The following is a 27,055-nucleotide window of genomic DNA, read 5'->3' on the forward strand; positions in this document are numbered from 1 at the left end:
GTGTTCTGTATGTTTTTAAACTATTGCATTTACAGTACATGCACAGATTAGAAAATCCCTATGATACAGCATATCATATAATATATATAATCTGCAGTATGTACATATATGTTATACTGTACAAGTGTACATGTTTTTTTAAAAAATCTGGAATGAAAAGTGCATAGGAACTTATCCAAAAACTCCCACCGACTTCACTGGGCTTTGGATCAGGCCCATAGATAAATGCCCATGTATTTCTCATAAAATATAGTATACATATTACTTTTGAAGATGACTGGGAGGTTCATGACATTTGCAGAAATATTATATATATATGTGTGTGTGTGTGTCTATGTATGCATATATATATATGTATTTGTATATATATATATATATATACATTTTACTTTTGAAGACGACTGGGAGGTTCATGACATTTGCAGAAATATATATATATATATGTATTTGTGTGTGTATGTATATATATACACACAAACTCACATAGGCATATACTGTACAGTATATGCCTACACACGTGTATACACATACCCACCACAGTATACATTTCTTAAAATGGCATAAACCTGGTACTCTTAAATTATGGGAAACATGCAGATAATCTCTTCGTGCTTTTACCTGGCCTTAAAAACACGTTTTGTTTAAGTGGATTTCTAAGTAACATAACAGGGAACGCTAAACGCCTGCACGTGGTTACTCGTGTATCGTCTAAGCAGGAAGAAGTCCGGTTTTATTCTCAGGCATATTCATGGACAGATGATTTAGCGTGGCAGCCAACAACCATGTGCTGTATGTGTGCACGGGTACAGACGCAATGGATGGCCGTGGGAAACATGCATGAGTCCCGGCGCAGGTGGCAGACAGAACTCCCCTATCTCGCTGTTTCTTTACCAGCCGCCCTCTGATCCCACATGTGTGTCTAACTTTCCCGGCGAGTGCTGCCATTGATCTCTCGCTCGGGCTCTCCCTCGCACCCCCGGGAGTGAATGCACCTCCCAGCCTCGCAGCTCAGCGGCCGCCGGCCCAGCCCCGCTCCCTGGGAATGCCCCCTGCCTGGCAGCCCAGCCGGAGCCCGGGGCCACAGGCAGAGCCGCGCACGCCGCAGCCTGGCGGCTCTCCTGTGCCGAGTGCCCGCTGCAAACCCCTCCCGCAGGGGGCGGCTGACACATCGGCGGGGAGCCGGGAGGAGGGCTCGGCTCCGAGGAGTCCCCGCCTCCCCCCTTGGCCCTCCCTCCTGCTGCTGTGATTGGTTTCGCCCGCCCCTTGCCTGGGCTCGGAGGCCGCCTCCCTCCCCATCTAAAGCGGACAGTCTGTGAACAGGAGGGAGCCAGAAGGGAGCATGGTACCGACTCTGCACCAGCCTCCTCCTCCGCTCTGCGCACACAGCCCCGCCGAGCCCCCTGCTGCCTGCGCCGCCGCCTCCTTGTCGCCCAGGCTGCGGAGCCATCTGACCGGCTGGGCAGCAGCTGAGAGGCAGCCCCAGCGGTGCGGGGCTTCGCATTAGGGGGGGAGGCTGCAATGCATAAGCCGCCGCCTCCTCTTCCTCCCGCCGCCGCTGCTGTCTCGGTGCATCTGCCTCCAGCCTGAAGAAGACACCGTGTAGCCGCTTCGCCTGCCAAGGACACGAACCCGCGTTTGCCCCCCGGTGCGCACCGCCCAGCGGGGAGAGGTAGGAGCCGGCCGGGCAGAATCCAGGGCAAAGAGGGATGGCTAGAGGGGGCTGTGCAGCCCTGCCCGGAGGGCTGGGGGGGCTCGGCCCCCAGGTGACAGTCCTTGGGTGTGTGTATGTGTGTGTCGGTGTTGTGTGCCCCTTAATAGTGTTGTTGTTGTTGTAAAGCTTGGGGTTTGCCAGCAGCAGCAGCCTCCCGTGTATTGAATGCCTGGCTAATGAATCCCTTGCGCCTGCGCTTGCTCTCTGCATTAAAAACTTCCTGCCTGTGTGTTTGTGTGGCAGCGAAAGGAGGCGGGTGCCATGGGGTAGTTGAGCTTTGGGGAGGGGTGTGTGTATTCCCCCTCCCCTCCATCCCTATACAAACTCCACTACAGCCACACAACAAAGTGAGTACCCCCTCCCCATACAAACAGCCCAACCCACAACTTCCCACAGTTGGTGTAGTCGTGGGCACCTGACACATCCAGGCGAGGGGCTGCTGACAATATTTTAAACGAGGGTGGTGGTTATTTTTTAAGAGGCATCTGTTGTAAATGCCTCCTTGAAACGCACACCCACAGCAAAACCATCTACCCCAGAGGCAGAGGCTAGCTTTAAAACTGCCTCAGAATGAATACAAAAAATGGGGAAGTCTTTCTTCCCCAAATGAGAGCTGCCAAATCTGTATGCCCTCATTTTTACATGTTGCCTTGAGAGTATTTTTTAAAAGCATGACATGAATATGTTGATATCTGAGTAACTTCAAGACAAAACATTGATTTTTTTTTAAAAAGTGAAATCAATAAATCACTTCTAAATCTGTTTCCCACTCATTGTGTAGTCCCAGATGAAATTTATTACTTGTTTTTTATTTATCCTTGTACAGTTTTGTAGGTGTTCTGTGCATCATCCCTTGGGTACCTTTTTTTTAATCTGAGGTCTTGTTAAGGTTGAGAATAGAGTAGGACTTTTTTGTTGTTCTTGACATTGAGTGGATGTGACTGTCTTTGTCATACTATAATGCAGGTCTGTGGACATCATGATTTTTGGTTCAGGTCCCCAAATAAAGAGCGGGAAAAACCTTCTTGGGGGCTTCGCTGAGGAGTGGTGTTGCTATTAATACTCTCCATACATTCTGCATGCTTATGATCTGTCTTTTTTCCTCCCTGTAATCTTGTTTATTAAATAGTGAGTTCCTAGATTTTTGAGATGTTATGATCATTCTTTTACCAAAAAATGCTGAAGGCTTGCTTACATAAAATTTGATTGATTGATTGTTGTTGTTGTTTTTTTTTAACTGAAAACTGCTTAGAAAAATAGTATTCTGGCAACTAGTTTAAGGGAGGAACAATCCAAATTTTTCATCAGGGAAGGAAAACTAAGATGTGTGAATGCTTGCTGTGGGCATTTTATTTATGTTTCTAAGGTTCATGTATATAAAACTGGTAAGCTGAGAAACTGTTTTTCTTTGTTGGGTATATCTTTTTAAAGTGTGTGTGTGTGTGTGTGTGTGTGTGTTTTTAAAAATGGTTTAAATATACTTAGCAGACTATCTTTTGAGGTCAGTTTTCAGCTACTTAAAAGCCAAACTACTGTAGCTTTAAGGTGACTGCAGATAACAGTATTGCTGTCTCTTATAATTAGCAATCTGCTGAAACTTTAAATCCCCCTTGATAGATGTTATGATCCGTGTGAGAGAAGCAGCAGTTTTGCAGCCAGCTTTCTTTCCCCCCCCTTAAATAAGGCAACAGTGTGTCTCTTTATTGTATTCTGGATTAAATTGATGATGACACTTTTTTCTTTAGAAAAGTAAAGGACAGCTATGTTTTACACTGATGTTCAACTGCTTCAAACTTTAGTTATGCTCAGTAGAATACTTACTCTTCCCTGAATAACTAATGTACGTTTTTTTTGTTATAACCTGTCCTCGCGGTAGCTATTTATGGAAGTCTTTTCCAATGTACAAGGCAGACATGAAAGTAATTTGGCATACTGACCTATCTAGATCAACACTTAGCAAGTATATGTAAATTTCAACTTTCATTACCTCTTCCTCATAAGACCAGTTCTGACATTTTAACAAGAACTCATACCTTAAATTTGTAGGTTGCCTGAATTATTCAAGATATTTACTCTTTTCAAAATGTGTAAATATTATTATAATTTATTTTAAAGCCAATTATGTCCAGTGGTCATTTTACAGGTAATGGTCATTAAAGTTTCATTTTGACCTGTTGTAGTTCATGCTCTGCAGAACTCCAAATAAAGTAGTTAAAAATTAATGATATAGAAGTTAAATTGGATTCAAGTGGGCTTGGAAGAACTACTGTGTATTTGAAAATTCAAAAACTCCCAAGTTTTCAGTGTGTATCTGTCATCCTTTGTAACTTATGAAATGCAAGTACGGTGTGTCAACCTTTCCCTTGACAACAAAACCCATGAACAAATGTTCAGCATGAATTATATTGCTTAAATAAAATCTATGGTTGTCATAGTTACAAATAGAGTAACGGTTACTAGTTTTCATCTGAATGCAGTGGGATGGGGGGAGAAATTTACATTCCTCATGAGAGGTGGTCATACTTCAAGTACCCAATATGTGAGCGAACCTAATTCACTATTCTGCTTTTTTAAAAGACTTGCTGGACCAAAAAGTGGTAGAATGTAGGAGAAAATCTTTTCTTTTTCTATCACTAGACTCATTCTATCCCTGTTTCTACCTGCAGAGTAGTATTCAGTAAAATTGCTGCTCTTACTTTCCAAACAACAATAAAAAGTATATTGCATGTAGAGTGACTGGAACTTCTAATGATTAAAGGAATGCAGCACATGCTTCAGTAATACACAGTTCTAGAATTTAGATTTGTGTATTTATGGTATGGCATCACCACTACTAGCACTTTTAATGTCCACTTACAGTAAAGAACACATTTTCCGCTGGAGTCTTTTATTTATCCATGACTTCCTTGCTGATCTGGGCAATTCTTTTTATTTTATTTTATGTGCTCATTTGTACTGGGCCCAATTCTCCTGTCTCATGCAGGTATTAATCCATTGACTTTGCTAGAGTAATTCCACCTGTATACTGTTTGAGAACAGAATCAGGCTCTTGATATCTTGGCACCTAACTGTTGGCATCCGTCCCAGTGCTGCTTCTCTCATCTATTGTTCACTCATCTGAAATTCAATTTTGTCCATTACTACTTGTTTTTCCTGACCTTTTAATTTAGTTCCTAAAACGGGTGTACCCGATGTTTCATCAAGCACACCAGAAATGAAGAGTTCCCTTTCTCCCTCCCATCTGACTCCAATAGAGGTTACAGGTGTGTATGTTAGGAAAACATATCCTTGGATGTGTAAACAGATTAGTCCCATTTCTTCCCTGCTCCTCCCCCGGCAAGACATGACTGCATTGTACTATTAGTGTTTCTTTTTCCTTTACTAAGTTTATTAAAGAAATTGAATTGTTAACAATTTGACCAGTAAAAAGACGTTGTTGGATGTATAATGTAATACAGGCGAGCTGAATAATGTAGGTCATGGATTAAGGTAAATAGCATGCTATTCTAAAAGTTCTATGAATGACTTGTTTGGTGACAACACGCTGTTCCACTTGGATTTATTGCTATATGATGCCTTTGGAGTCTTCAGAACCCTATCATTCCATAAACCGTGTGCACTCAGTAAAAACCTAATCTTGCAGTTACTCTGGTGTGTAGTCCAATCATGTCAGAGGGGCTACACGCAAAAGGACCTCTTTCCAATAGTGCAAAGACTAATAATCTATCTAGTTTAGTATAATTTCTCCAATATAGAAGAGCAAATTCTTTTTGGTGCTGATGGGTTTTTGCCTGGAAGCATGAGAATTTGATAACCATTAGCCGTGGTACTATTACAATAGATTCTATGATTATTCATGTGTCTGATACTTTTATGTATATTTACTAATCTCTCTGCCCAAATAATACCCTGCAGCAATGAGTTCCATATTCATATATATCCTAAACGTCCAAAAATAAATGAGTGGATTGATATTACACGTTACTCTTTAAATAAAGGGTAGTCAAAATTTCGGGGTCCATTCAAATGCATCTGGCAGTCTGGATTTGGTCTGCCTATTGACTACCCCTGCTTTAAATAAACCTATGGCTAGTTCAAATGATCATATTATACTTGTGCAATTCTCTTGGCTGTTTTTGTGAAACCTTCTTCTTAAAAAGACAAAGGACCAGCTTTGTTAGCTCAGTTAGCTAACTGTGTTAGCAGTACCATACATTTAGAGCCATTAATTACTGCTGTAAGGGACGGTAATGCAAATTTCCTCCTAGAAATATCTTACCAACAGCATCTTTAACTGCAGGAATATATGAAATGTAAATAGCTTTGATATGCCTCTATCATCTTTACATTTCTTCTGTTTCCAGTGGTGCAAAGGCTTCTTTCTGAGCTATAACAAAATGTATTAAAAATCTAATATGGGAGTACTGTGTCATTGGATTAATAAAAAACCGCATGCTTCACAAATCTTGAGTACATGTTGTTGTTGTTGTTGTTTAATTGTAGGTTATTGTTTGTTGTTTTTAACTATGGTTTCATCGGAAGTTTGAAAACTGTTCATATTACTCTGTATGAAGCAAGTTCTCTTCAGACTGTAATTCGTGCGTGCTCTTGATCATAATTTAGTTTCAAGTCACACTTTCCATAAATATTTTTGAAGCTTTTTTTTTTTTTTTTTTTTTTTAAGCTTGGAATTAGATATTTAGAATAGCTGGAATAACAGCTTTCTTGGAACATTTTCCCTAATAACTATGTTATGTTTTCTTTTTGTTTTTATTGGGACACGGGGTCTAGATTTTAAAGTGATAAATTTGGCTAGTTACCATAACTGGCTTTAACTTTGTAATGTCAAACCTCTTCCTGACACCATTAGAAATTTGAGGCAACCTGCAACCTTTACATGCAGTAATACTGACTTGCACAACAGTTTCATCTGTAATCTATAGGGGCTATAGAGAAGACTAATCCCTTAAAGCTTGGGTACTGTATGGTAAACTCATCATTACTTTTTGCAGTAGTGTCACATGTTAAAAATGAATGCTGACTCAGTCTGTAATAAAGCATTTTTATAACAGGTGATTATAAAATGAAAGGGCTATTACCAGTGCCTTTTTGTTAGGGATATTAGCGTGCATTTTTGTGTTTATTTGTATAGATCATGATTCTTCTCCCTGGAACGCTAGACCAGAAAAGTTTGCCTAAATGTGGGTGAAAAGTGCACCTTTGGGTCCAATAATGTTACTCTTTCTAAGGGTACGTTTTGAAACTGAGACAATGTAGTCAAATGCAAGGAAATCTTCCATTGTATTGTAACAAATGAATCTTATTAATCAACTGAAAACTGTCAAACAGATGCATGTTGCAGGAATCTGCATCGTAAAGCGCATATATAGTGCGGAAACTCTGTAAAGAATCCCTCAAATTCACACACAAATAATTCAGATGATACTGCTCTTATGCAGCAGGGCTCATAAATTCAAGATCTGCCTAATATGTCGAGCTGGACTTTAATCATACATCTATTGATATTTTTGAACATTGAGAGAGACTCATTATCTGTGTTCAACTCTAAAAAGCATGATTTGCATCACAATGCAGACAGTAAAAATCCTGGACTTAAAGTGTGATTTAAAAGCTTTTGCTTCAGACACTTCTTAAGGTCTGTGTTGATGAGTAATTAATATTTAAATCAGATAATACCGTTCTGAGAGATGCTTTGTCAGACCTTGTTATAAGGCTCTGATTTTGTTTTTGGTCTGTGAACACTACTAGTGGATATGCAGATCACAGTGTGCTGAACTGCTCAAAGAAAAGTTTCTTTTCAGTATGATATTCAAACGCACTAGCTTCTGTAATGAAGAATACACAGAACTCAAATGCTTTGGTTTTCCATTTTGAACAACAGTCGGATAAACTACAAATAAAAAAAACAACAAGGGAATGATGGGGAAAGGTTCATTAAACCCACAAAATCAAGTAAGGTATGGTCAGGTAACTCGATTAAATGTTCACATGTTGAAACAAACACAGCTGTGTTTCTTTTAACTGCTTATTGAAATATAGGTGAGAATATATGACATGACAATTGGAACATATATATTTTTTTTAAAGAAAATGATTTGTGTACGACACACTTCTTTTAACCGTATTTCTCAGCTAGTATATTCCTACACCTGTCAACTAATGAGACCTGCTAAGTTGGAAGGTTTTAAATTAAAACAGTTCTTGGGTTTTTTTTGTTTGGTTTTGTTTATCTAGTACAAAAAAAACCCCACTTGTGACTCATCACAAAATGCTTCAAAAAATAACTTGCAAGCTAAACGGGATTCTGTCAAACTTCTTGCTCCCCTTCTATGGGTTGAAAAGCAGTACAAAAAATGTCACCTCAAGAAACTAACTTTTTATCTTTTCCCCTCTCGAGAGCGTCAGATGGCCCTGCAACCAGAATGAAAGCACTCCCTCTACCACACTCAATATAGATGAACAGGACTATCCTGTGTAGTGCCTGCTCAGTGGCTAAAGTGCTGGGGCTGGGAATAGTGACAACGAATGAGGGATTTTTATTTATTTTTGTGGCTTTGTGTGTGTAGTGACTTTCTTTACGTGTTTGTTTTGCCCCCCTCCCCCCCTTCTGCCCCCCGGGTGTGTCCGGCTTTTGTTTAAGAAGATAAAAATGGAAGCAGTAAGGGCCTCATGTGGAGGGATGTTGTAAATGTTGAAGTGGTGGGATGGAACAAATTTACCTCCTTTAAAAATAAGGTACTAGATAGTCCAGTGGTATGCCAGAGAGTTGCCAAAACATAAAGGTAGATGGCTGTGTCTAGTGTAAGAAAGTGAAACTCTAAAGTAAATGTTTCCTTTTTAACTCTGTAATACTAGCTCTAATGCTTAAAGGTGATCTCAGCGGGACCTGAGGGTCATATCAATGACAGTCACAACTGTAGTAAGCCATTTTTCTCCCCTCTTTGCCATCATAGCTGCTGATGGGGGCAGATAAGGAGGAAAGGAAGGTGGCAGCCATAATGAAGCCTGTTTAGTGTTCTGTGTCCATTGCTGAATCATTCCTCCCCTCATTTTTCCCCATGCTAGCAGGGAGCATTGTGCAAGTGCTCATAAGGTTGACTCACATCCCAGGAAAGGAGTTTGAGGCCTATAGGACTCTGCCTATTGCAAGTAGCCTTAGACAAAGGTGGTGTGTTGCTTTTAGTCCTAGAAACACTCACTGGAGTAGGCAGGCACAAACCCCTCCAAGGCTCTTGTTGAGTGATGTCTAAGGCCCGGTCTACACTAATCCCCCAATTCGAACTAAGGTACACAACTTCAGCTACATGAATAACGTACCTGACGTCGACGTACCTTAGTTCAAACTTACCGCGGTCCAGACGCGGCAGGCAGGCTCTCCCGTCGACTCCACGTACTCCTTGCGCCAAGCAGGATTACCAGAGTCAACGGGGAGCACTTCTGGGTTCGATTTATCGCATCCAGACAAGACGCGATAAATCGATCCCAGAAGTTCGATTGCCTGTCGCCGAACCAGTGCGTAAGTATAGACAAGCCCTAACTTATCAAGTATCATACTAGTTTTAGGCTTAGCACATTTTCCCTTTTTAACTCTCTAACTGTGGTTATTTTGACATTTAAAGACACTTCCCCTTGCCACCGCTCCCCCCTCCCCGCCCCGTTTCACAAACCACTTGACCTCTTGCATCTGAGAAGCTCAAATACTAACACAGGCATTCTGTACTCTGTCCTCCTGGGAGCAGAGGAGTACCAGACATAGTAAGTATATTGTGTGTTGAGGGATTATGAGAAACACTGTACTTGCCTCTTGAGGAGACGGGAGTAGAGAGTGTGTGGTTAGTGTTTCCAGTGCACTCTGACAGACTTGCTAACACAATGAAAGGCGCAGTGTTAACCATACTGCATTGCCCTCATTCTTTTTTTTTTCAGACCCTATTTTTAGCTATTAATAGAAGAAAAATGTATGGAAAATCCACTGCTAAATTGGTCTCTCTCTTGCACTCCTTTTAAAAAACAATTTTTTTTTTCTCTTTAAAGATTATTTCAGATTTCCAAACATCAGGCATGCTGATCAATATTCCATTAGAAGTGAATTAATTTGGGAGAAACTTGCATGTATTCACATGTGGTATTGCTTCTTTTTCTGTATCCTCTGCTTTAATAACAATTTAGCCAGGCATGCCAATTGATCTTCTATTAGCAGCCACTGTCTATTTTAATTTTTTCTATCAATATATGTTGCTGGTACAATATTTTGCAATAGCCTGCTTGTAGGTAGGTATGGTAGGTCAGTAATATTAATATGTACTTTGTTTCTGTTTTTAATATTTAGGCATTATAGTATTAGGCTAGGGGTCAAATGCTGCTCTTAGGGTACATCTACACTACCGGGGGGAGTCGATTTAAGATACGCAAATTCAGCTACGTGAATAGCGTAGCTGAATTCGACGTATTGCAGCCGACTTACCCCGTTGTGAGGACGGCGGCAAAATCGACTTCTGCGGCTTTTGTCGGCGGCGCTTACTACCACCTCCGCTGGTGGAGTTAGAGCGCCGATTCGGGGATCGATTGTCGCGTCCCAACGGGACGCGATAAATCGATCCCCGAGAGGTCGATTTCTACCCGCCGATTCAGGCGGGTAGTATAGACCTAGCCTCAGTTATTCATGCAATTCCTCACAAAACAATGAAGGAGTGTACTGATGTAAAAGAGTAGAATTTGTCCCTTGTAATCAAATTCTGGTTTCATGGACACTAATGTCAGTCTAGATTTTTCTCTAGATATATAACCAGAATTGCTAACACCGAGTGTTTAAAAAAAATCATGAGATTATTCAAAATAATACATTTTGGGATTATTTTTAGTTTTGCTTTTTTGTCTTTAGGTTCACTTTTTTCCAGCTGTTTTTTCTACAGCCATGAGGGCTACAAACTCACTTCTTAAATATAAGATGTGTCTCTTGTTATCTCATGATTCTGAGAGCTCTGGCTTCAAGGGAAAACATCAAGTATTGTGAGAGATGGAAAAACTGTATACCGGTGTGGCTGAGAGTAGAATTTGGCTCTAATTGAAGCTTCTGGACACACCTTGGTTTATTTCATTTTGTGAGTTTGTAGACATGCAACTGAACTGAGGGCCAAATTCTGAGCTAACTTGCATCTGGGCAAGCCTGATGACCATGGAGTTAACATGCTTTAATGCATGTTTGGTAACACATGATACACTTGAATCACAAAGAGCAAACCTCCTTGTATTATCAGGCCCAAAAGTGAATCCTCCTGAAGCTTGTGCAACTATTTAACTAAATTCCATCCTCTTTGCTGGAGGCAAGAGATAGCAAGAGAGAGATTTGTTAAAGACTGGCTATATTTGCTGATCTCCTGATGGATGGGATAAAGCAAGTCACTTAAAACATTGGTTTTGGGCTTTTTTAAAATGTTTTTGTCCAGATCAATATTATATAATGGGCCAAATTCATCCTTGTCTCAAATCTGTTGAAATAAATGAAGGTACATTTGGGGCTGTAAAATCCTAGGTAAACATTGGGCCTTGTCTTCAAGATTATCAAATCACCAAAGTAAATAAAAGCCTATTTTCTAGTACACCTTCCTCCGTTTAAAAATACAATTTTATAACTAAACTTCTAGGGGGTTGGCGGCCTTAGCTTTGCAACATCAGGCTTATCTCTCCAGGAATGAAATGGAATCATTGTTTGGAGGAGGAAAAATGCTGGCATAGGAGGTAAGAAAACAAAAAGGCTTTCCTGAAATGTGTATTTAAAAAAAAAAAGGCTGCCTTTCAAAGCAGTGGGGTCACTACATAGCTGAATCTCTAAGCTAAAGAAAACTATAGGCTATTTGCTGTCATAATGTCCCATATTAGATTTTTTTCATCTTTCTTAGACAGAAGTGCTTTGCAGTCTGTGTTAAAATTTGTGATCTTCACAAAAAGAAATTGCATCAAGTTTAGGGAAAATTCACTTGGTTTCAATATCACACTTGAATGGTTCACACCAGTATCCATCAAGACTTTGAAAAGGGATTTTTAGATAACAACAACTCGCCTCCCCCTCCAGAAAACCACTAAAGTTGCCATAACTAAGTTATTGGAGTGTATATTATCTTTAAAGAACATTGGGATTTAAGATTAAAAACAGACAAAGTCAAAGTGTGCAACACTTCCTGCTTCATTCTAAGAATATTGTATGGCTGCAACTTTATTGGGCCAGAGTTAAGGTTGTGTTGGCTAGAGTGCAAAACAGTGCCTTCTCTGAGAAGTACAGCTTTAGCTCTTAGCTTCCTCAGTGTTTAATGCTTCCTTTTTGTCTTAAATACCTCCTCAAAAGGTAGTATATATTTGAGGATCATGTATATGGAACCTCAGTTTCACATTAAGGATTTTTATTTAGTTAATCAGTTTTTGTTTAGTCTTTTTATCTGGAGCTCGGGAATGGATGGGGGTGTTTTTACATTTTTTCCCCTTCTCCCCTTTTTGTTGACTTCCTGAGGCTTGGGACAGAGGAGCCTCACTAATGCACAACCCAGGGATCGGCAACCTTTGGCAGGTGGCTCGGGCTGGCTTGTTTACCTGCCGCGTCTGCAGGTTCGGCCGATCGCGGCTTCCACTGGCTGCGGTTCGCCGCTCCAGGCCAATGGGGGCGGCGGGAAGCAGTGGTGAGCACATCCCTTGGCCCGTGCCACTTCCCTGCAGCCAGTGGGAGCTGCGATAGGCCGAACCTGTGGATGCGGCAAGTAAACAAACCGGCTCAACCCGCCAGCTGTGTGCCAAAGGTTGCCGACCCCTGGCATAACCCATAATGCCCACAGGAGGGGATCAGCGCAGGTGTAGGATTCTGACTGGGTAAGCTTATCAACCCCTTACGCTTGTTAAGAGGATCATTTCTGCAGGGATAGTGGAGAGTTCCTGGGGCCTCCTATGGAGGTCATGGTGGTGAGGGGAGGAATCCCCCTATCAATCTCTAGGAGGCAGTTTGACTTCCTTTAGAACCCCAGCCCCCACAAGCTATAGTAGCTGACCCCGAAAGCCTTAGCAGGTTTGTTGGTGACCACGCTGCTTCTGTCTCATTGGGAGTCTCCATTCCAAATGCACTAACAGGCTCCTTTGCCTCTGAGCCAATTTTGGCTTGTCTGGATCCTAGTAAGGCCTGTGGGGAGTTGTGGAGTGACCACCAAAAATTGCACAAGACTCTCACGGGGGGGGGGGGGTGTCTTACTTGAAATGGGAGAAATACCCCACTAACCTCCTCTCTTCAGTTGCCACCCTCATTCCTCCCCCATAGACCATCTATGGGCCAGAAGAGTGGAGCTCTTGCAAAGTTCAGGATGTATGTATGCAAGTGGAAGGAAGTAATAAGAAGACAGGGAGCCTTGAAAGATGTAGAATACCCATCTCTTTTCCCCTCTTCCTGAGGCTCTGTGCAGGAAATCATGGGCCCCAGTGGTGTTTCTAGCATTACAGATGAGCCAGAATTAGCTTACCAGCACCTGATGTGTCATGCTGACATTTAATATCTAAAAAATCTCAAATTTTAATGTAAATCTAAGTTTCTAATACTTGGATCTCTGCACTAGATATCAACTACATGAGTCTTGTGACCCATAATTTTTCTCATTATGTGTAAAAGTTTTTGTTTTTTGCCTCTTTTGTAAGGAGGAGAAAAAAAGCTTTAATTCTGAAAACTTCTCTTTGCATGTTGTAATTCATGAACCCTTTGTCCACCTGACCTTAATTTAGGCAGAAAAATTCTACTTCAACCTAAGCTTTCAAGTTTGAGGCCAATATTCTGTGGTGGTTCAGCTGGACTGAAGGGTCTGACAAATTTGGGCTTATAATGGAAACTCAGTTGAATCGTTAACTATGAAGCAGCTGCCGCCTCTCCATAATGCTGTATTCTTGCGTATCTTGATCCACAGTTTGACTTGCTGTAAAGAGAAGTTGCCAAGCTAAGAGCAGGATTCTTGTAAATCTTCATGCAGGAACGGATGGCAGATTGGTCAATTGACTTTCCAGATGTTCATATATATACTCTGCTATTATTGTGACAGTCAGGCATTGAGGTGATGGTTTAATCAGGGTCTTAGGCACTTTTGCAATCTAAAGAAGCTAGTAGTGTAGAAAAATCAATTGGATCTAAATAAGATTCTGCTTAACCACTTCCTTCCTGTTGCTTTCAGGCACCATGGTTCTCTTCCAATCATTCGACCTTGTCAAACATGAATATTTGATGGGTCATATATCCTTCAAGTATTTATAAAAAAGGTTATTTGTAAAGGATGGCACGCTGAAAGTCTTGCAACTATCTAAACTCCGATCCTTCATAGAATAAAGGTCATATACTAAACCTGAGTTTGGTTTTGGATTTGGGGCAGAGTTGTAACCATTTGGACTTGACTATAGCCCTTTCCAAAATTTGCTTTAGGGGTATGATAATTCTTACTTTTATGAGCCAAAATCTGCACTTGTGGACATCAGAATAAGGATTCCCATTGAAGTTAATGAGAACAATATGTGTATCCTTGGGCAGATATTTGGCCCTGTTTTTTTGTTTTTCACTACTAAATTGCTATGAAACTTAAAGACCATTTTTGTGGATCCCTTGTTCTTGCCTTGCATACTGGTATAAAAACAGGAGGGACATGTAATTTCCGCTTGTCGTCTCTAATAAGCAGGAAAAGATTCATTGCTGTTAGTATCAAAACCGAATACCTAGAATTAGTTGTGTACAATAGCAACTGTTGAACAATAGTGATAAATTATACTGAGTTGCTGGGGTATGAAATCTTATATTCAAGCTTTAAGAGGATATTACAAATGTAACACCACAGCCCCAGATGGACAGTTGGCTGCAGGGACCCAAACATGGGATCTCTGGATCTTATAGCATCAGCTTCTACTTCCTGAGCTCTGTTATTTTAAATTGCCTGTTAGCCAAGGCTGTAGCAGGGTCAATATATGACCTAGCCACCACTAGAGAGGGACAGAGCACTGCACTGTGTGGGTGTGGGATACACAAATGAAGGGGTTTCTTTTTTGTTGGTGTCAAAAAGGATAAACTGAAACCCTGATCCTGCCGGCTTAAATCTAGGATTAACTTTACATAAGTGAATAGTCCCATTGACTTCAAGTTAATTATATGCGTAACTGTTTTGTAGGATGAGGGCCTAAAAAGGGATACTGAGAAGCGTTCCACAAACACCATGGAACTAAAACTAACAAATTTTACTACTCTAAATGAGCAAATAAACTTTGTTTTAAAATTAAAATTCTATATAAAGCTGCAAAGAGGGTGGGGTGTAGGGAAGGTAAATGGAAGCATTAATATCTTTTTGAGGAACCTCTCTGCAAATCAGTGCTGCAGGGAGGAAAAAATGCTTCGGTTAATCTTACACCACACATCCACACTTCTTTCCTGTGGTGTAAGTGTTTTGTACTACTTAGACTCTTATAGCAGTAGCTCTGCAGTTTGACTTTGGCTGTACTGAAAAACTCTTAAGTGTATAGTGAACTACAATGAGGTATAGGTTAGTTCTGATACAGATCTAAAAGACATCTTGCATTCTGTGAAATCCTGGTGCTTCTTAGCATTGTAGTTCATATCCTTTCTGCTCAGATTTCTCTAAGAGTTTATTTCGTTTCGATTTTTATTCCTTAGACACAAGAAAGGGAGCATTCGTTTGTCCAAACAAACAAACGAACAAAACCCCCATCAAAACCCACAACAACAAAACCATGTAGTTGTTATAGTAAATTGTGGCTACATTGAGGATAGCAGTGCTTTCATATTTGCACGGTTTAGAACCCTAAAACGTGTATGGATGAGATACTTAGTAACCAAATATAGTCTTACTAGGGTCTGTGGGTATCCACTTCTGCTGGAAAGCAAGACTGTGCTTTCCCTCATTAAAATTAAACAGAAATTTTCAGAAATATGTGAAGTCTCTGTAGATTCAGGAACTCTTGGTGCTACTGAGGTGGTCCACGCTCAAGTCCACAAGAGGGCATTTTATCACCAATTACTGGAGAAAATAAAATGGTTTTAAAGGGAAGATATAATATTAATAAAACATGGAAGGAAAAAAATATCCTAAATTTGCACTGATAGCTTCTTGCAGTTGATGTGTATAAATGTTTATTTTCTGGATGAATTTGGTATGTTGCTGGCCAGATATGTCAACATAATCTGTTTTCCCCCCTGTTCACTGCTTGAATGATTTCACATCTTACCTAGAACTCATCTAGAGATGGAAGAATTTTTTTTTTTTTTTTACAAGTGTCTTGCAGCTGGTTCAAAACCCCCCATTAGTAATCAAGAAAATTTGGACTATACATAGTACAAGTATGACAAACACTGAATAATCACAGTGTACCTCTGCTCACCTCCTTCTAGGGATCTCAAGAGGCAAGGATTCTATTCAGGAACACAGCTCACCTAGGAGATTGGAATTTGCAAATACACCCAACCGTAAATCCACTGAATCTTAAGGAACATTTGGCAGCCCGGGAAGTATACATGTGCCAGATGGACCTGATATCTTTTATTTGGCAGCAGTTAATGCAAAAGGCATAAAATGATTGGGAGATTGGGGGCGACATCCTAGTTGTCGCTCTTCTTTTTATTAAAAAAAATGTAATTTTCTCTTGTAAATGTCTTTGCATTTTCCTCCTCTCTTCCTCATCCTTCTGCTGGTAATGATGGCATCTGTGCTGAAGGTCAGGCTGCCTAGTTCTCAGATTTGTGACCTTCCTCAGCCTTTCACAGTGCACATAATGAGATTAATTCAGTTTGGTTCCCTGTGGACAAATATATTCGCGCTATAGCTGGTTTGCAGCCTCAGCATATGCCAAAGACTGAATAGGCCATGGGGATGGAACTGCCAGACTAGTGATGATCGGGCTTGGGCAGACATATTGGCAAGGCAGTGTGGCAAAGCTTTCACTGCCTACTCTGTACTTGTTCTATAGAGGCAGAGGGTTTAAGGTTCAGATTGCCCCTCCCATTGAAAATCTTGCAGGAAAAACCTGGGAAGGATAAGAGGAGTTTGAGTTACCCCAGGTATAGGCTTCCTCAAATTGTTCTGGATCAGGCTGTGGATTCATGTGGAACAAACAGGGGTTTCTGTCCCCAGTCCATGCAGATGCCCTTAGTTCCGTAATGAGGCCTTCTGCTTGCACTGGTTCTGGAATCTCCCGCCCACACCCTTTAGTGTGGAGCCAGTCGTGCCATCAGGGCTTCCCCGGCTGATGGCTGTCCCTGAAACAACCATTAACAGAGATCTCTGCAGCATGGAGAGAGCCATTAGTTGCACTGGCGTCTTCTGTGGTGTCAGTAGGTGGCAGGGTGATGCAAAGTCTCTATTTCTCCATCTCTTCTCTGTATTCAGAGCTCTCTGTGGGAGGTCAGAGGGGATGCTGGAAGGGTGCTGTGGAATTAGATGACTCCTTCCCTTTCCATGGTGGAGAGCTGAGACCCTCCACAAGTGGCTTTTGGGTATTAAAAGGACATAAATTCTCACACCTTAAAAATGAGGGGGCGGGTGGAATTAACCAAGACTAGCTCCTCTTTGATCAGCAACAGGCAGTCTCCTAGTCAAATGTCTGAATATTTTAAAACTCTTAATTCAGATGAGATATTTTGGCCAGGAAATATTTTTCCAGCTATATTGATGTCCCAGCAAATAAATGATTTTATAAAAGCATTTTAGTATCCCTCAAGGACTGGAACTTGGAGTACTATTTTATTTTTAGCTTGGGAGACATTTGCTTTCCAGAAGTGTCCTAAAGTCACTTGTTGCTCTCACCCTGTCACTTTTGGGCAGAACACTGGATTTGGTAGCTTAACGTCTACTAGAATAGTAAAAGGCCAGTTGTTGCTGAGACTTAAAGAAAAAATGTCAGGCATTTGATGATTAGTGCAGAATAGTAAATCTTTCTTTTCAAGTCTCTTATGTGTGGGGATAAGGTGAATTCAGGCATAATTTTTGTGGAGATTTGAGTGAGCCCAACTCAGTGCTGAGTCAGTAGGTAATGAGATAGATGTTGGGAGAAAATGTATGGAGAAGACAATGGGGGTGGGAGGGGAGTTGGGGGTGGCTTGTGGAGGAGATGGATGCAGAATCCAGTTAGTGTATATGTGAGACAATCATAGCAACAACATGCAGTCCCGTAACATATTAATAGTTCCAGTGTTCAGATTAGTGAAGGAATCTTAAATCCTGGTTTTCCCTGCTGTTCTATTGGGATCCAGCATCATTGCTGCCTCCAGATTCATTAGCAAAGTCTGCATGACCTCTAGGTGTAGCTTTGAGGTTTCCCACAGATTGAAATGAGGGCTTGACCTGGCTTCTGTTCATGTCTTGGGACTGTGTATTACCAGTAATCATGGCATATAAGAGCTACTTCATTGGCTTCTGAGATATAGAGAAGAGAAACTATGCTACATTTTAATTTCAGCATACCTTTTTTGGCTGGGAGCACAACTCCGTGAAACAAAGCTGTAGCATCCTTTTTCTCAATAGGCATACCATGCAGGACATCAGCTGTCTATGGCAGAAGTAGTTGAGAGCCTTTCCAGACTAGACAGAAATCTACTTATAAAATGTTATCCTATGTCTGAATTAATGTATTGCTTCAGCAGAAGTCTTTATTATTGTAAACAACTACTTGTCACCTTTTGTAAATATGTGTTCTTCACTTCAGCCTCGTTTTAAACACTGAATGATTCAGGGAACATTTCCAATGTATGACAGTGGCTTAAAAAACAAAAACAGTATGAAAGCCAGGGTCATATAAATTGCTTCCTGGCCCACAGAGCAGTTGCTACTGCAGGGGTCCACAAACTTTTCATGGTTGCGCCCCCACCCCCAGGTTGCCACCCCCCACAACCCAGGGAGCCAGGGCTGGGAGCGGGACTGTGGTTCGGGAGAGGGGTGTGGAAAGAGGTAAGGGAGCCAAGGCTGGGGCCGCAGCTGGAGGTGGGGCTGGGAACAGAGCCGCGCTCAGGGGCTGAGGCTAGAGGTGGGGCTAGGACGAGGGCCGAGAGTGGAAGCCATGGTCAGGCCACGGTCGGGGGGCCAAGGCTAGGGACAGGGCTATGGCTGTGGCCGGGAGCAGGGATGCATCTGGGTGTGAGGCTGGAGTGGGGCTGGGTGGTACTCTCTGCCCGCCCCCTGTGGGGGCTAGCCCAGGCCCCACTGCACCTCCCAAACATTCCTCTGTGCCCCCTAGGGGGTGTTCCCCACAGTTTGAGTGCCTCTGTGCTACTGCCTCATTGCTATCCACTCCTTATCTCCAGCAGAAAAGGAACCCAAGTAAGATAATACTAGCAAGATTACAGATGGTTACAAGTCGCTGTGGAGTTGAAGGGCTTAAAAAGATCCTGCGCCTGTTAAAAACTAGTCCTGATTTGTGGAGTCCTGTGTCTGCAGAGCAACTGTTGGGTGTCTTCTATAGAAATGAAGGAAGAGAGAACATACCTTAGAGCAGTGGTCTCCAACCTTTTTAGGCCCAAGATCACTTTTTGAATTTAAGGGCAACTCAGAATCTACCCCACCCCTTCCCCGAGGCCCCTTCCCTTCCCTGCAGCCCCACCCTGCTCACTCCACCTGCTCACCCCCGTCGCTCACTCTCCCCCAGCCTCACTCACTTTCACTGGGCTGGGGTTGGGGTTCGGGAGGGGGTGTGGGTTCTGGGCTGGGGCCAAGGGGTTCGGAGTGTGGGAGGGGGCTCCGGGCTGAGCCTGGGGCAAGGGGTTGGGGTGCAGGAGCAGGTGAGGGGTGCAAGCTCTGGGAGGGAATTTGGGTGCAGGAGGGGGCTCCAGGCTGGGGCAGAGTGTTGGGATGCAGGGTGCTTGCTCTGGAAGGGGGGACAAGACAGGGCGTTGGGTGCTGGCTCTGTGAGGGGGCTCAGGGCTGGGGTGGGGGCTTGGGGTGCAGGAGGGGGGTAAGGGTGCCGGGGCAGTATGGGGTGCTGGCTCTGGGAAGGGGATCAGGTCTGGGGTTTGGAGTACAGGAGGGGGTTTGGGGTGCAGGAGCAGGTTTGCTGGCTCTGGGAGGGGGATGGGGGTTGGGGTGCAGACTCCTACTGGGCGGCACTTACCGTAGGCAGCTCCCAGTTGGCGGCACAGTGAGGCTAAGGTAGGCTTCCTGCCTGCCCTGGCCCCACGCCACTCCCGGAATGGACCAACACGCTGCTGTGGCCCCTGGGGAGGGAGCAGGGGGCACGTGGTTCCGTGTGCTGCCCCTCTCTGCTCCCATTGGCCACAGTTTCCCGTTCCCGGCCAATGGGAGCTGGGGGGACGGTGCTTGCAGGCAGGAGCAGTGCACTGAGACCCCGGCCCCCCCACCGCGGGGCCGAGCTGGCCGCTTCTGGGAGCGGCATGGGGCTGCGGCAGGCAGGGAGCAAGGCTACCGGCAGACCCGCTGCACCACTGGAGATCGTGATCGACTAGGAGAGTTCCCAGGATCGACCAGTCGATTGCGATCAACTGGTTGGTGACCACTGCCTTATGGCCTGTGCCCATGCTCGCAAGGACAGGCCCTTAATCTCTGAAAATGTAAATCCATAATGTTATAGGAAATGTTGATTTATCTTACCTTTAACAGGGCCTGCCTGACTTTCAGTGAGTGGGTGCCCCATGCTTACGGAACACCAGGCCCCTTTGAAATGTCTAGTGAGGCACCCAAATTTAGTAGTCATTCTAGGAAACTTAGGGCCATGTGCAGAAATTTCTGACAAACGTCTTCTGAATATGAAAGAGTGTCATAGGATTGAACAATCTAGCACTAGAATTCATTCTCCCACTGAATCTCTTATTCTCTCTATTAACACAGTCATCCAAACTACTCAACAATTTCATTCAGTATTTCTTTGGAGAACAGCTCTGGAAAAAGTTGTTAAAATTACTGTAACAGCAGACATAAAAACATTATGCAGCTCCAAGTACAATCATACTGAGGGATCATACCTTTACAAAATAGTCTTGCATAGCTTTTATTTTAAAATGCTTGCTGTCTATCTGCCATGCCTTTTTGCTCGCCTCTTGAGTAAATCTAGCCCTTCTTTTATGATAAATGCTGATATAAATGAAAGATTTTTCAGATTCAAACCTTTTGATATTTAAAATGTATGCAGATAAAATGTCAAACATTCCTTTAATGGAACTGGATAACTGAACAAAATGTTATCCTAAAGTAAAGCAAAAAAATTGTATTTTAAAGAGACCCTGTCATCTTGAAATCTAATTAGTTTCATATACCACACCTTCTCCAGAGTCTTCCAACCATTTTTGTGGCTTTGGATTTTACAGTTGTTACTCTGTTCTATGAAACTATAGACCAAATTAGGGTGGATTGCTGATTTAAATGACTAAAATTGGTGATTTAAATTGCTTTGATTTATATCAATCAGGAAACCTTGATTTTTAAATCATCCATTTTAATTGTTTTGCATTTGTACTTTTTAGTTATTTGCCCAAAGAGAGGCTGAATTTCAGTGTTTGGTACCTACTAAAAAGGTTGATTTGCAACTAAATATAGCCTTTACACTAAATTTGGTGCGCGCTCTCTCTCTTTTTTCTTTTCTTTTCTTTTTCTTTTCTTTTTTCTTCTTTTGCTAATCAGGAGGATATGTATACATACTTCTTAAAGTAGTTACATAGCTTAACTTATATCTGTCCAGACTCTTAATTTTTACCTTTTTATTATATTAGAAAATGGTGAACGATTCATTTCTTTACTGGGTGATTATTTTTTACTTGGGATTTATGTAAATGTTTAGTTAGATGGACATTCAAATTCAATTTAAAATGCACAAAAACAAAATTTGAATTTTAAAAAGAATTAAGCTACCTTAAAGGTTCTGAATACTTAAGAAGAAGAAGTTTTTATCAAAACCCATTTTTCAGTTGTAAAATGAAATTCAACAAAGGCAAATGTAAGGTGCTATACTTAGGGAAGAAAAACCAAATGCACAAATATGAAATAAGGGATCCCTGGCTTGGCAGCAGCCCTACCCGAGAAGGATCTGGGAGTTGTGGTGGATCACAACCACAACATGAGTCAACAATGCGATGCTGTTGCAAAAAAAAGCAAATGCAATTTTGGGTTTCGTTAACAGAGGTATAGCATTTGCAAGTCATGGGACGTGATAGTACCGCTCTACGTGCTAGTTAGGCCTCAACTGGAGTACTGTATCCAATTTTGGTCACTGCTGTATAGAAAGGATGTGAAGAAATTGGAAAGAATCCAGAGGCAAACAACAAAAATGATCAAAGGGATAGAATGCAAGCCATGAGCAAAGGCTGAAGGAACTGGGTATGTTTTGTTTGGAACAGAGGAGATTAAGGGGAGGACATGTCTCCAAATACTTGAAAGGGCGACATAAGAAAGATGGAGACCAATTGTTCTGTCTTGCCACAGAGGGCAGCACAAGAGGCAATGGGTTCTAACTACAGGATAGCAGATTTAGGAGATTTTTTCCTTGGATTTTGTCCAACTGTTCTTACAGTTAGATTATGGAACACACTACCTACGCAAGTTGTGGAGGCTCCTTCACTGGAGGTTTTCAAAAAGAAGGTGGATAGCCATCTGTCTTTGATGGTTTAGACACAACAAATCCTGCATCTTGGCAGGGGGTGGGGGGTGTAGACTAGATGACCCTTGAGGTCCCTCCTAACCTTGTGATTCTATGATTTATAACTAACTGATTTATTAAACAAAGGAAGAATTGTCTGTAGTTAGTGAATTGAATTGATTGTTTCTGGTCACAATGTCCTTCAAGATTTTAGAGCTAGTAGATTTCATCCTCTCATATCTAATTTTTATTCATTGGAAGAGGAGAAAAAAACAAAAGGAAAAGTGTATTCTGCATGTGCTTCCCCAAGCCTGCACTATGGTTTGGAAATGGTGGATCTTGTGGAAATGGAAGAAAAGAAGATACATGTAGTAGAAAATAGTACATGGAGGAGAATGGCAGGCAGGTGGAGGGAAGACAATGTGTGCATGGAGGAAATTTGGGGGAAGATGAACTTGGGACTCTCAGTGATAGGCTGGAGAGCACACAATTGAGTTGGGCTGGGCATGTTTTAAGAATGAGAGAAGAATGACCAGCAAAGAAAGCATGGGAGGAAGAGGACATCAAGGAAGGACATGGAACACAGAGAATATGATGGAAAAGCTCCATCAACAGAAGTCTGAGGAGAAAAGGACTAGAACTCCAAAACCTATTAACCTGTGCCATGGAGTAGAAAGAGTTGCGAAGAATCATGGGCACCTCTTACCCCATGTAAACAGGAAATGGAGTCAAGAAGTGAAATGAAGATTGGAAGTGGAAAACTAGCTTTCCTGCTTTTTCAACTCCCAATCAGTTTCTTAATTTTGAATGGCCTAGCCATTGAACTGAACTAGTTGAATAAACTGAAAGGAATAAAACATTTTGTCTGCACCTGCAGAAGAGGCTACTGCTGACAAAAGCTGGTTTGGCACTTTAACAAACTCTAATTCTTGGTGACTTCCACCAGTTCAGTGATCTGACTTTCTTTAAAACTTGGCAGCAAACATGTCCTTCTTAATATTATTTTTTGTATTTAATTTAAATGATTTGAATAGATTATAGTACGTTTAGGACTGAAATTATGTTGTTTAAAATTCAATTTTAAATTGGATTATTTAAAAATATATTTAAATAGTTAGTTATTTTTTTTAAAACCCACTTTTAAAAAAATCCCCACTGGACAAAATGCTAATATCCAGCAAAGATTGTGGGAGGGAGGAGAGGACAAATTCAGGCTGGAAATAAGGTGCAAATTTTTAACAGAGGAGGGTAATTAACCATTGGAACATTTTACCAGAGGTTATGATGGATTTTCTAGTTCTCCAGCACTGGAAACTTTAAAATCAAGATTGGGCGTTTTTTCTAAAATATATGCTCTAGTTAAAGCACAGCTATTGAACTTGAAACAGGAATTAATATAGGGAAGTTCTATGGTCTGTGTTATACAAACTGTCAGATTAGATGATCGCCGTGGTCCCTTTTGGACTTAAAATGAACCTATAGGAAAAATGAAGAAATATATTTTTGTTACACTCCCTAGATTAGTGTAAAAATATAAGTAAAACGATCTTCAGAGAAGTATGAAATACCTAGATGTATTTAAAAAGAAGGGACCTCTCCAACTTTTTTTTTTAAGTTAGCCCTATGCATTTTTGAATTCAAAGTCTCCAATACAAGAATTCTTAAAGTTCAATTTAACCATTAAAAGAATTAAGAATAAAGATGGAGAAAGTACGAGGAGTGAAATACAACTTGGACAATTCATTTAAAAACAGTGTACCCTCTAATGAACATCCTGGCTCACAGTGAAATATCTGCCACGTTGATTTGGGGATGGAGACTAAAACCAAACTGGCAAGATAATCTTATTCTAATATAAACCACTACAGTTCCATAGAGTGTGTGTTCTTCCAGATTCCATTTACTTTTAACAATTCCTACATGGCATAACTCCAATGACTCTTCTGCTTAGCCAGAGCAGGAGACAGAATTAATCAATTAAAAAATATGCAATTTACAATCTGCATTAACTAGGTGTTTTGACTCATTAGACCAAATAGCTAATACAATTTAAAAAAGAAAAGGCAAGAGTGTCCAAAATAAATAAAATAATGCTCCATGTAATGTGCCAGCAGATTCTAGCTTCTCATCCAGGCTCAAGTATTTAAAAAAGAAACATGTCTATACCATTATGAAGCTAACTGTTACAGCTACAGTACAGACAATTTTACTTGTACAGAAAGTGACTCTCCTACTGTTTAAACATCGGGAGCCTTTTAGAAAAGAGCAAGCACAAGCCATTGTTGGAAAATCTGGGACTTCATGACATTTAAAGTTTTTGTTGTTGTTGCTGCCTCATAAATATAACGAATAGATTTTTTTTGTCTAATTCACAGCTGAAATAATACACAATAGCTATAATACATGGTTTTTCTATCAATGTAGAATGGGAAGGCCATAATAATCTTACATGTATCTTCTTTCATTCTGAAGGATTCCCAAGGGACAAGAAATATCATAGGTTCTTTACTCTAGAACCATAAAATACTGTCTGAACATTCAAGATGAAGCTGTATGCACTCGATTTTAGTTGAACACTCATTCCAATACAGATACATTCATGTAACTCAGAGAATATATTTCTTAAAACTCTCAATATGTTAGGGTAAACCTATTTAATTTTGAATCTGAACAAACATCCAGAAAATCAGATTCAATTGGAACATAGGAATTGCCATACTACATCAGAGCCATAGTCCATCTACTACCGTATCCTGTCTCCAATTGTGCACAGTACCAGATACTTCAAAGAAAGGGGCAAGAAATTTTGCATTAAACTGACATGAGATAATCTGCCTCCCATATTAGGTCTTGTCCTAATTCTTAGGTTTTGAGACTAGCTGGAAGACCTAAAGGGGGCATGATCTTTCTCTTCCAAAACTTATTTGCTATTATAACGCTGGATATTCTTACTGTATAATTGTCCAATCCTTCCTTCAGTCTTGCTTAGTTCTTGGCCTTAGTGACACAACAGTACTTCAGTGAGTGACTTCTGTGGCAGAGAGTTCCACAGCCCATGCGTTGTGCGAAGAAGTATTTCCTTCTCTCTGTTTTGAATTGGCTACCTTTCATTTTTATTGTATGTTTTTGTGTTAGGGAGCCCAATCTGTCTCGTATCTTCTCTGTAACATTCATTATTTTATATACTTTTATCGTGTCCCCTCTATTTCAGCTTGTTTCTAAGGTGAATAATTCTAGTCTCTTCAATCTATCTCCATATGCGAGTCTTCATGCCCCGTATCATTCTTATTGCCTTTTTCTGAACTCCTATTGGTTCTTCAGTATCCTTTTTGTGATGGGATGACCACTACTGTATGCAGTATTCCAGATGAGGCCACACCATTGATTATTTAATAGCATTATAACGTTTTCTGTATTATTTCCCATCTTGTTAATTGTGCATGCTAAAATCTTGTTTGCTGTTTTCTTTGCAGCTCACACTAAGCAGATGTGGTCTTTGAGATGTCCACAATGGTTCCCATATCCCTTTAGATACCCCTCTGGTATCTGATATTCAGAGGACATACTCTGGGATTGCTCTGTCTAGCTATACCACAAGCATTTGGATATTAGATATGGAATGGGTTGAGGTGCACTGTAGCTCTGTATGCAGAGTTTTCTAGCTACATTTTAGTAGCAACAAGGAAAGTCCCATCTCTAAAGTAATGGTTCTGGAGAGATTTCTGCAGATTAGAGCCTTTTGGAATTCTGCATTTTGGGAATCTGACTGTTGTGTCCCAAAACTGGGGTCCTCCAAAGAAGTTTACATCAAGACCTTCATTTCCCATTTCTATCATCTCTCAGCCAAGGATTCAATCCCATAGTTACTCCCCTCCCTCACATATAGGTTCTCCTTTACTATATCTTGTTTATTTCAGTGAGACTCTGTGAGGGAAGAGCTATGCTTTGGTGAGTTACTGTCTTCAGGATTGGGCCTCAATTCATCCACAAAGAAGGTCATCATATGGAAGTTTAATAAAAAGGGAAAGGGAGGGAAGGATTATGTGTATAATACAAGGACTTGGTATACTGATCATGCCTCCTCTACGGGTTGGCTTCACTGCTCAACTGCTCAAGTTGTGGCATCTGTACGTATAGCCCTGGCTTATTACAACATCTTGTGTTAAGTTTCTTTTTTTTTTTTTTTTTTTTTTTGTCTTAATTGTCAAACCAAACACTATAAATCAAGGATTCAAGACTTCGATATCACTAGATTTCCTACATCTCATCATCTGTTTTCTCTGATTTAATCTAGACTTACTTTTTGGGAGAGGTCTCCTCCTCTGCTCCCACACAGAGCTTTAAACAATAACTCCTCTCAAGTCTTTTTTAATAAACATTTTGATAGAAACAAGCAAATGTGGCTTTGACTTGTCATTTCAGGTATCTGGACAATTGCCATGGGGATTCTGCTGCTCTGTTCAGTTACGCTGACTTTAACGGACGTAGACTGATTGTACGAAACATCCTTGCCATTCTATTAGATACCTAAAAATATCTACAAACTGATCAACTTCATAGAAATATTTTCCCTAAGATAGTGTTTGTCTTTACGCTAATTTTAAGAGTATGACAAACTTATGACTATGTACAATAGGCCATGTGTTTGTTAAATACACACTGACAAATGTGCATAAAGTAAATATCCATTTTCTATAAATACTTTAGGCTGTAATGCCACAAACATGACTACTGAAG

The 27,055-nt window shown here is 41.1% G+C and overlaps 1 protein-coding gene across 3 annotated transcripts in view; it reads left to right on the forward strand.

The window, feature by feature from the left end:
* The first annotated feature begins 1,341 nt into the window (after positions 1-1,341).
* KLHL29 (kelch like family member 29) overlaps positions 1,342-27,055 on the forward strand; it is a 553,446-nt gene continuing 527,732 nt past the window's right edge. Inside the window, exon 1 of one of the 3 annotated variants that reach the window (XM_054024033.1) lies at positions 1,342-1,669. Coding sequence is in view for 1 of the 3 variants with exons in the window: in XM_054024032.1 (XP_053880007.1) it covers positions 4,926-4,974 (49 nt within the window). In the remaining 2 variants the exon portion in view is untranslated. Of the gene's footprint in view, positions 1,670-4,912; positions 4,975-27,055 lie in introns of those variants that run through there. The other 2 variants (XM_054024034.1, XM_054024032.1) reach the window with 2 other exon arrangements.

The sequence above is a fragment of the Malaclemys terrapin genome, chromosome 3 (assembly GCF_027887155.1).
Source record: "Malaclemys terrapin pileata isolate rMalTer1 chromosome 3, rMalTer1.hap1, whole genome shotgun sequence".
NCBI lineage: Eukaryota > Metazoa > Chordata > Testudines > Emydidae > Malaclemys > Malaclemys terrapin.